This window comes from Cryptomeria japonica, chromosome 10 (assembly GCF_030272615.1).
Source record: "Cryptomeria japonica chromosome 10, Sugi_1.0, whole genome shotgun sequence".
NCBI classification, from domain to species: Eukaryota; Viridiplantae; Streptophyta; class Pinopsida; order Cupressales; family Cupressaceae; genus Cryptomeria; species Cryptomeria japonica.
This window is the reverse complement of record NC_081414.1, coordinates 725,655,757-725,667,531: the sequence shown is the minus strand read 5'-3', so window position 1 is coordinate 725,667,531 and position 11,775 is coordinate 725,655,757. Positions and strand designations below refer to the sequence as shown.

At 33.5% G+C, this 11,775-nt stretch overlaps 2 protein-coding genes across 2 annotated transcripts; both read right to left on the bottom strand.

The window, feature by feature from the left end:
- Positions 1 to 3,969: 3,969 nt before the first annotated feature.
- Positions 3,970 to 4,569, bottom strand: LOC131045517 (ethylene-responsive transcription factor TINY-like). Its single transcript, XM_057979111.2, has one exon. It carries the CDS (start codon positions 4,567 to 4,569, stop codon positions 3,970 to 3,972), a length of 600 nt encoding a protein of 199 aa, XP_057835094.2.
- A 5,281-nt stretch (positions 4,570 to 9,850) lies between these two features.
- LOC131045567 (ethylene-responsive transcription factor ERF039) lies at positions 9,851 to 11,184 on the bottom strand. Its single transcript, XM_057979165.2, has one exon. It carries the CDS (start codon positions 10,721 to 10,723, stop codon positions 10,118 to 10,120), a length of 606 nt encoding a protein of 201 aa, XP_057835148.2. The 5' UTR covers positions 10,724 to 11,184; the 3' UTR covers positions 9,851 to 10,117.
- Positions 11,185 to 11,775: the final 591 nt, after the last annotated feature.

Sequence of the window (11,775 nt, the reverse complement as noted above, 5' to 3'; positions counted from 1 at the left end):
TTAAATCTACAAAGTGGTATTAGAGTGGGTCTGGACCTAACTATCTCATGTGAGAACCCAAGATTATTTGTATGATTTTTTGAGACTCTACTGCGCATGTTTATGAAATCAAATTGTGGATTTGTCTCATTTAGAGAAGTTGTATCCATGTTTGGAGATTGCAAAAGTTAAGGTTGTTGAAGTTAGTTAGGTCTATTTCTGATTGTAGAAGTAAGGTTGTTGATGTTTGTTGGTGTTTAATTGTTGCACTAAGAGGTTCATGTAAATAACCTATGTGTGTAGTTTAATAACTGTATTGATAGAATTATTGGAAGTGCAAAAGATGAGTACGAGAAAGTATGAAGAATACCAAGGAAAGGGATGCATAAACCATGGTTAGGAGCCATACCACTGATCTGTGAGAAAGGTGATTGAAGATGGGGTGTTATGGAATGACCTTGCCCACATTGGAAATGTGGTCCGTATATGCCAAAAGTCTACATATGAGATAGATAGTGTTCCAAGAAATGCAACATGAGATGAGATCCTTTTGGCAAATTAATGGCAGCCAACAAGAAATGATTGTCAAGTTGAGATTAAAGCCCAATTTTGTTTAACACTGGCAAAGATCTTTTAGTAGTGTGTAGTGATAGCTAACAAGAACAATTGCATGTAGATGAAGTGTCGTGATTTTTCTCTTTCTTAAAGAAAGGAGGATAAAACCTTGCAATATCTCAAGAGGGAGAGAGATTGGTACTTCTATAATAAGTGTACCTTTTGAATCTCTAAGACTTGGTATAACAGTGATGGAAATTTTAGATAGTGAGTTGCAAAGGTTCAATTTGTGAGTCCACTTAGCATCAAGGAGGGGGATGTTGGATAGTGATGCAAGCATGAAACTAGAAATAGAAAATTAATAATTTCAATTATGCAATTGGAGTTTTTAAGTAGAGATTCTATTTTAGTTTTTCATGGTTTTGGTAAGTTTTCATAGATGAAAATTACTATATTTTAGAAGTTTCTTTAGTGGTGATGGAGTGAACTATTGTCCTTTTAGAAGCTATAATTTTATAAAATACTGACTTCTTGTATTGTTTTTCCTAAAAAAATAATATTTGTTTGTGTGTTAAATTGAATTTGTGTTTTATGTCTAATTATAAATCTACAGAGTGTCAGTCAAATTATTTAATGTTGTTATATAGAGTCGGGACAAGGATGAGGTCTTTACTAATAAAATTCGTTACCATCTACAAAACACCTCTATATGTGCAAATGAAATCCATTGCATTTGACAAGAAACAAGAGGCCAGTTGTGAGAGGAAAAGGGGATAAGGAGAAGGGGTCTACATGAAATATTCTCAAATTATATTCAAAATCGATTTCTCAATCTCGCAGCAAGTGATTCAACATATTTTCCTAAACATTTCTTGAGTGATCACCCAAAACTTTAGATATTATAATTTATGAATGTGATACAAATTTTCTAGTTCAGAGGCATTATCTCCATTGTAAATAGTTAAAGTAAAGAGGAGAAACCACAATGTTGAATGAAGAAAGAGATGATTTGAAAGGAATGAGCTAACCTCCATTTATGTTATTCTCATATGCTTATTAGACATAAGAAATAATTGCATTAAGTGCCCCTATAATAGGGAAAAGATTGCACAATAGACCTCAATGAATATTGTGGAGGAAGAGAAAGCACAACTTAACAAACATGTTAAAAGGAAATAGATTTGGTGGTAATTTGGCTTCACTCCAAAGGAAATTGTCAGGTAGAGGATGAGTTCAATAAAATTCCTACAAATTCCTTCTCAAATGATAATACAACCATACACAATGCTAATAGGAAGGTTCATACAAACTAAATTATCAACTAGTGATAATCCAATGTCATAAAAGAGAATAGACTAAATAATGATGATGTGGAATAATCAAAAGAAATTTCATTTCAAGAATATACAATATAATGAAAAGGTTAGAAGCTTTAGGTTTAGTGAGGTTACAAATATTCCACAAGATTTTTCTCCATCATTGGGAATTGAAGACAAGAGCAAGACATTGTATCTAAATTGTAGCATATCAGACCTCATATTCTTCTAAAGACTGACTTATCTAATAGATAAGATGTTATTTAATATCATTATAATATTGTGCTAATAAGGCTGCAAGAGGATTATAAGAAGTGATCGTATAGAGAAGAAAAGAACTATTAGGAATGATATGTTGTAGGATACGAGGATTAAGAAGATAAAATTTTAAATTATCAAACAGATTGTAATGGTATTCATTCAATTTAAAAGCACTATCATTTTCAAGGAATTGGCTGAAAGGAAAGGCTCAATTTGTGAGTTGTGAAATAAATTGATGAATAGCCTAAATCTTTACTTGTAAGCTATGAAGTTAAGAAATATTTTTAGCTGGTATGTTAATTGTAACATCAAATTTCTATGTATCAACCTCAATGCCATGATGTGAAATAGTGAATCCTATTGATTTTCCACTATCAACACCAAAAAATTAATTTTTATGATTCAAGTGCATGTTATATTTACAAATAGATTCAAAGATTTGACAAAATATTTCTACATGATCTTGGTGTGAAATAGATTTGGCTAAGATATAATTGACAATAAAACATAATTATCAGTAATTGAATAAACTATCAAGTCAGTATTTGGAAGAGGAAAGTGTATTTGGAAGAGGAAAGTCATCTTTGAAATAGGATTTCTTAAGGTATTGAAAGTCAGTGCATATTGAAATCTAATTGTCTAATTTATCAATGGCAATGATGTTTGAAATCCAAGGTGAATAGTCAATAGGATGGACAAAGCTAGCTTCTTAAAGCATTCCAATCTCTACCTTAATTAATAAGGAAACATTTGGATTCATCATTCTAACATTTTTCCTTAACAGGCTTGGCATCATGAAGCAACACAATATTATGGGTAACAATTTGAGGATCAATAACAAACATTTCTAATAAGAAAAGAGTTCAAGAAAACAATGCAAGAGTGATGATTTATCACACTTTTCATCATCTTCTATGTATTTTCCAATTTTAATCACCTTTTCATCATTATAAGGATCTATTTTGAGATAAATTGTATCCCCTATGAAAAGATTATTATGTTGAGGAACAACCGTCGAATGAGGAAGTTCTTGAGTCGTCTATAAGGTATCATTGGGCAATTTAATGTCTTTCCTAAAGTATGCTTCAACTATTAACAAAATAAATTGAAATCCACAATTATGATGATATTGAAGACGATTATCATAAATTTTGAAGAATTCAGCAAAGAAATTATCCATAGAAAAGATCTGAAACGAAGGCATTCTAGAAGTGGAACTAACATCAATTAAGTAGGGATTCACTAAAGAAAGAGATTTAGAAGTAGTAGAGATGGAATTGGACAGAACATAAAACATCCATCGGTTTATAGTCAGCACTGACACATGCACTCATATATTCTCACATAATAAGCATTTAAAACTGAAACAGGTTTATAGATAGACAATTTTAAATAGAAATAGAAGGACTGTTTTTGAATTTTCTCTTCTAATGTTTTCTATTGCTTCACATTGCAATGTAAAGGGATATACAAAAGTAAATGAGAAGAGTTTATAACAATCAAACAAGAGCAGAATTCAAGAGTAGCCCTTCAAAGATAAAAGTCTCCTAAATGAAATATACATTAGGGTTTCAAAATAGCTGCATGTTATTACGAAGAAAACCCAAGCCAGAAAGCATTTATAAACATTTTAAAGAAAAATGTTTGTGGGAAGTTGTTATATACATCATTTGAATGGAAGTCACTATATGCCTCTAATCTTTATTATATACTTGATTGCGAAGCGTACAACACAAACCTTTCTGTATTAGATGGACACTCATCTTAGCTGTTATAATCTTCAACGGTCCATCTTGATGATCTATATTTCTCTATTAGTTAGCTCTTACCTATCTCCCATGGCATCGAAGGCTCCAATCTAGGTGAAATCCCAAAGAGACGTAAACTGGTAACTTTCTTCTTCTCCTTCAGTGAATGGATTATGAAATTGGAGAGAAGATCCCATTGTCACTCCATCTGCAGTGTTCATTAGCAAGTTTAGACAATCTAACCATGATTCCACTATCTCGTTGTTTTGGCTTTGAGTTCCTCCAAAATCAGTGGATTGAGACCGATTTTCTGAACCAAGAAAGGTTTTGTCAGTATCATCACTGTCCTTGTTGAAGCAAAGCTGCGGTACTTGTTGCTTCTCTGCCTGTTGAGAAGAAGAGTATGCAGCTTGGACAGCAGCAGCCTGAATATGTGTTGCAGAGGAAGTTGCAGGGCAGGGAAGGGATTGAATCGAGTCAGGAAAATTGAAATTGGCGGACTCCCCTCTTAAGGCAAAAGCAGCTGCATCATGTGCACGAGCTGCCATCTCTGGTGAGGGAAATGAGCCGAGCCATATTCTCTTCTCCTTCCCCGGCTCTCTGATTTCTGACACCCACAAACCCCACTTTCTCTTTCTCACACCTATATAGATAGGATGTTTTGTTCCCCTCCTATTTCCATTTGCGCTGTTACTACCTCCTTTCCCCATAAGTAATCAGAACAGTAAAGACAACTGTTGGAATTTCCACATTAATAAACAAGACTGTACAATAATCTAATACAATATCTGACAACACAGATGACCAACCTGAACATGCAAAAGCATATAATGATAACACTTAACATAAATGACAAATGTCATAGACATTATTAAACTTAGATCTCTACAACAGCTCAAAGCCAAACACTCTACAGAATTGAAACTATTAGACTTCCCTCCTCCAATCTCTTGATCAATATAGCCTAGACACTATCTGAAGATTTGTTTCGTTTTAGTGGCATAACAAGCTCAAAGTTAGCTGCATATCATAGCTTCAAAACCTGAATAAGCTTACTAATATATTGTCATATGTTCTGCACATCAACCATCGACTTTAGTACAACAAATATATTGTCACATGTTCTGCACATCAACCATCGACTTTAATACAACAAATAGCATCTGTCTTCGATCTCATTACGACAGGCAACACAATGTGCGGCTGAAAATACTAAGCCTGCTCTGCTGGATGTGTTGAATTATAAGCAATTCTAAGCTACTTTTGCTGGTGGTTAACCAGTCAATAACTGTATTTGTTGGCCTTTCATCTTCGTTGGCCATGTTTAATACGTTTGTATTTGGTTTAACTTGATTTTATGCAACCTAATTTATGTTGGCGTGAAAAGAGTGTCCAGTATTCAATTAATCATTTTGGATTTTGCTGCAAAGCATGTTGTTAGAAGAAGCACATGTACCTACAAGTCTACACTATGGATTGTTGCTTAGCTAATATGGTGGTAAACTTTAATATACTTTTTAACTACATTTTAATGGAATGTGATATACGTTTGATAGAGGTTAAACTGATGTCTTTTCAGTGCTAATTTCAATAAAAATGTCCAAAAAAAGAACGCTCGTTCAGTTTTCCAATTCAAGAAACAAAGTCTGTTCATTTAAAAAAGTTATCTAATTTGCTTCCATTATTGTGTATTCCTCTGAGGTATTGAGATTACTATCAGACTATTTTATCACTACCTTACAAAAGGCATTTGGTTTAACCGAAAGCGGTTAATCCTTATGATAAAAGAATAAGAGATCATGACATTAGATTAATAAGCATATAAAACTTAATTAATTAATGAAAATTATGGCTTAATTCACATTCTACGTAAAAATAAATAATGGCACCAACCACATTATAGGTTTCTATGTACTAGACAAACAGGGCGCAACAAATGATACAGAATCCTAAACTCTTATTGTAGCATCAAATCTTTAGCACAAGAAACTCAGAAATAAGCTAGAAGGATTAGAACTATGCTGCAGTAAAGAAAACATGTTGCAGACACAATTCACTGCTACAGGAGCAGTAAATAAGCTGCAGTTAACAGATACAAGCTACAAGAATAGAAATCTGTGTTGCAGAAATACAGTTTGAATCTACTGGAAAAATATAGTTAGAAGCTAACAACTAGCAAAAGTTAACAAGGTTTTAATCACACAATAACAACTCATGAAATATTAAAATGCCCACACACAAATAATAGCCTACTTTTCTGGGTAGCACTATTCATAAATTCTTAACACTCACAAGAAACATAGTTCAGGAAACAATATATTTTCAAAAGCAATATTTTTTTTTTTTAAACTCTGAAAATACAGTCATCTACGACAATTAAACATGGTTAAATTCCTTGTGAATACTGGGGTAAAAATATGTGATTCCTCTATTCTTCCCTCTTGCTATTTGTTTTCATTTATTCCTATCTGTCTCTCTTTGCTTCATTTTAAAAAAAAATTTCTTTCTTATTTCTCCCTTTTTAGTTTTTTTTTCTCTCTTGAATGTATGTTGTCATTGATTTCAAAGGTATAATGACAATGAAGTGTTAGCAAGTTGTGGTCATTGAGTTCAAGGTATATGGAAGAATAAAATTACTTGTCATATTAAGTTAGACCTGTTTATGGTACATTTTGAGTTGTGGTGGTATATGTGGCTAACTATGGTGTTGGATTTAATTGAACAATGTTTGTCATATTATATTGCATCTATTGAAGTTACTAAAACTGATCTAAAAGTCTGATCGAGAATGTTTGAGGATAGTTACCGAATTAGTGAGCTTGTTTTGGTAACTTGTTGTGATCTACATTTATTCATGTTTGTGAGTTATATCCTATTGTTTGACACAAGAGTATGTTAACACATGGTTCATCATAATCAAAAGTTTTTGGAGTTGGTGTATAACAGTCAGCAAGATTGTAGTGATAGAAAGGTCACTGTGCTAGTTATATACTAGCTTGCTGTCCTGGGTTGATATGCAAAAGGCTTGTGAAGTGCGTTGACTAGAGGTAGCATATGGATGGCCAATGGGACTAGATGAGGATACATTGGAAACTGTGCGGTGTATTCTATCTTCTTGAACAGTGTATGAGATATTGGATTTAGCCTATCACACATTTCGACAAGTTTTATTAAGGAGTGTTTGTATGGTCGACATGAAGATATTATTTCTATGTTTTGAGCTAAAACATGAATGTAATTGTAAATATAATTTATATATATAGATATCTAGGATCTATCCTAGAGATGCTGTTATTGTGAGTGTTGCAAGAACGCTATCTAATTAGGACTTTCATGCTAATATCATAATGTGTGTATTGTGAGATGAATTTTGACCATATTTGCCCTTATCAAAATATCATATGCTATGTAGGAGAGTATTTGAAGGTTGATTAGATCAAGTGCTTTTTGAATTAGGATTCTTAAAGGTCTGTAAATCATATATTTGTACTCCAATAAGTCTAGTGCCTTACATATTGAGTTGGTGCTTAAATCATTGTATTGGGTATTGGTGTGTCCAATGGGTTGGTGCTTGCAAATATAATATGGTATTCATGTCTCTAATATGTTGGTACCTACATTATACTGTAAGTTATTCATCTCTTTGCGAGGCTAGATTTTGATAGTAGATCCAAGCAACTATTTTCATCGTTGTTTTTGCCACCTTGGGTTAACATGTATATCTCATGTCCATTGTGTGAAAGTATTCTCTATCATGATGTTTAATTGTTGCATCATCTAGAAGATTGTTTTAAGTCAAATTGATTGTTTATGATGATTAATATTTAATTGAATTGAAACTAGGATGTAGCGATTCACCCCCCACCTTTTAGAATATTGTGTTCCCTTCAATTTGTATCAAAATCAGGTTGCTTAGATAAAGCATAACAACTTGAGCTAGATCTAAGAGGGATTACTCAATTGTTGAGGAAATTTTGTCATCAAATCATTCTCCACTTTTTCATGGATCTAATTATGCCTTTTGGATCGCTACGATGGGATCCTTTTTTATGGCTCTAAGGTTTGATATTGGGCAATATATTGCAAATGGATATGAAATAGCTAAAAGTACCCCAATAGATTAGGTTCGAAAGAAGTCTTGTGAAATAAATACTAAAGAAAATAATTCTATTATATTTGATTTAACTAACTTTGAATTTGTGAAGTTTATGAAGTGCAAGACAACAAAGAATGTATGGGTCAAATTGCATATCATATATATCAACTATCACCAACAAATAAAATGAATTTTGATACATAAAAATTTAAGTTCACCTATATTGCATAATATATTTATATTCACCAGACATACATAAAATTATTAAAATACATTTGAAAATGCATCAGCATAATCTTCAACAAAAATATAATCTATGAATTAATTTTTCCTTGTAATTTATACATGCTCAAACTAATGTAATTTTTATTCATAAGATGATAAAAAGATACAAAATAATAAAGTTTCCTACATATATCTCAATTTTGAAAGACTACTATAGGTCCACATGTGCTAAAATGTATTTGAAATTTCCCCTCTATTTTATCACATTTACTTGGGTTCATTGATGGTTTTCATGGATGTCAATGGTGGTATGTTGGTCTTTTACTTAAATGTTACTGGTTTGAGGATTTTCATGCCGAAGGATGCATTTGAAATGGTAATTGTAGTTTTAAAGATTCACATTGCAAAGGGTGTATTTACAAGAGGTTATAGGGATTCACATGCCAAATGGTGCATTTGTAAGAAACGATAAAAGTCTAGGGGTTCACTTATTAAAGGTTGGCTCTAAAAGAGGGATTGGAGGTCTAAGATTTTTGGAATGGAATAGATCATTGAAAAGGTTTGTAGATTAGGGAAGATAATTTTTTCTATAACGTAATATTAAATCAATTTTGCATAAAAGATATGTCATTATGAAGTAAAAAAGAATCTTATTAAATATAACAATATCTATTAAAGTAACATAATTGAACATGGAAAACGGGTCTATTTGATACTGCTATTGCTTCTTATATTTCTAATGTTATAGGTGTTTTTGATATTTTAACCTTGGACTATTTGATGCTGTTAATGTGTTATTAATGATTGACTAATGCTGTCTACAGACTGTTTGTATACAAAATCAGCACCCTTGTTTTATCAAAAACATAATAGAAACATAAAAACCGTATTTTTAAAATCAAATATTGTATAACAGAATGGAATCTCTAACTAGAAATTTACAGAACATAGAAAACATATTTTTAAAATCAAATATTGTATAACAGAATGGAATTTCTAACTAGAAATTTACAAAATTCTTGAGCCCACCACGGTTTCATGCTGACTCCCCAGTGACGAAGTACTTAAATAGGGAGGTCGAAGAAACCTACATAGCAAGTGTAAGTTTTAACATTGTTAGTAGGCTAACCTTTTTTCACATAAGCACATTTCTTAGCAAATAAGTTTTGAACATTTGGTTAGTAAAATCCTGTTCACGTATTCAAAATGCCATCCCTGGAAAGAATGACAAAGGTTCACGTGAGTTTTGTTGTTAACTTCTGAGCATGAATAATTAAATCGGTATTCACAGTTGAATCAAGTTGGCTCACTATCTAGGATGTTCGAATATTTTGTTCTGATCAATTAATTGTTTTATTATACGAATGTAGTCAGCAAAAAGATAGACAGAAAACACCAGCAAACAAAGGAAAAAATGATGGCCTTGAAAACTTTAGACAAGGCATCCAATTTCCGGAATCCATATATATATTTATCTCGATGATATTGATAGCATACGTACTTGAGCAATAATAGCCAAAAGGTTTCTTGAAGATTCTCACTGTTTACTGGAAACAAAGGGTGGAAAACATTTATATAAAGTTGGGTAAAGAACACTCTTACATCAGCGAGTACAGTTCTTAAAATGAAAATGTTACATTCTGCATTTCATAGAATGATGGAAACTCCTAATAAAAATAAACGCGAATTTTTTGAATCCCATTAGAGCAACTTGATACAATCTTATGTCATAAGGCGTACTTTTTGGGTTTCTTATATACTGTTTAAATTTTGTACAGTTTTTTCCCCTCCTATTTACCTAATAAACTCACCTTACCAATCCGTCTATAACCTGGGCTGCGCATACTGATCCTCAGCTTTTTTTTTCCCATTCTATAACGTATACCTTATGCCCATGGTAATCTTGGCTAAATAAAGATAACTAGCTACACAATAGTTTATGTGAAATCCCAAAGAGACACGAACTGGTGATCTTGTTCCTCTTCTCCATAGAATTGATTGTGAAACAGGAGAGAAGACCCGACTGGCACTCCATCTGCAATGTTCATTAGTAAGTTTGGCCAGTCCACCCATGACTCCACCACTTCACTGTTGTTATCAGGACCTGCAATATCACAGGGTTCAGCCTCATTACTTGGATTGTGTAAGAGGAGGTCCAAGTCTAGGAAATCATTCCTCTCATCATCATTATTGCTGCTGCAGCTCAAATGGGGTACTTGTTCCTCTTCTGGCTGTTGAAAAGAGTACGCAGCTTCGACAGCAGCAGCCTGAATGTCTGTTGCAGACAAAGTTGCAGGGCGAGGAAGGGATTGAATCGATTCAGGGAAATTGAAATTGGCAGTATCCCCTTTTAATGCTAACACAGCTGCATCATGTGCACGAGCTGCCATCTCTGGTGTGGGAAATGAGCCCAGCCATATCCTCTTCTCCTTCTTTGGCTCTCTTATTTCTGACACCCATAGTCCCCACTTCCTCTTTCTCACACCTATATATATGGGATGTTTTGTACCCCTCTTGTCTGCATTTATAGCCCCTTTACCCATCACCAATACAAGGGCTCAATAGCTAGAAGGAATACCTTTGAAGGTGATTCCTAATGAACCAGATATGCCTTTCTGAAGAGAATATAATGGGTATCCGGCAATTGTAAGCACTTGCCACTAGGGTTGAACTGGAGCTATCCTAAACCTAAGGTCCTTGTAGAGCTAGATCAAAATCTTAGCCTGGTTGCACAACCACGCAGAAATGAAATCACTAGCATAGTCTTGTCCAGCTCCTTTGATTAGGTGGGCTCTTGGGATCACTACCATAGTCTAATCTGTATGACTGGCAATAGACTCTTTATATAGAGATTTTGTATATCTTGTTGAATTTGACAACCCAAAAACTCGGCTATCTATTGTGCTCTGCACCTCACCATCTCAACATCAAAATCAAATCAACTCCGCCATTTGCATGGACCATTGGCCCCCATAAAGTTGACAGCCGAATCAACTTTAGGAAACTCCAGAGTTTCCACCAGATCAGACTGAATAAGACAATATGAACTTAATCTTTAAAAACATACTTTTCTGGTCCCTCATGACATCATACTGTGCTCGATCTCACCACACGTTGAATTGCATGCACTCTAACCTGTTTTTGTTCATCCTTCATCTTCTCGCACAATATTTTATCATATTACCATATTATTTGTCTGATGGACTGCAATTTTTCTGTCTGCTTTGAATTTTTTATATCTAGGAAAAGCACTAACGGCCAGCATATGAACCAAAAAACAGAGAATTCTTTTATCATTTCCTAGAGATATGCCAGCCAATTTTAGTTTAATTTATTTCTGTGATAGCAGCATCCAATCTTCCAATTAATTATTAAGTTTCCGTGGATAGGGTGTTGCTCGCAGAATCACATGTAACTACAAGTCATACTTAATAATTCAATTAGGTTTTGGACCAAAAATGTTAGATAGTCTATTCTTTAAATGGATAACCAGCCATACAGATCTAGGGGTCTCTGTTTCTAAGTATTCCATTCTGAGTCAGCATGCATACTATAGAAATAGTGTCAATGTCTTAACTACCACAACTAGAAAGAT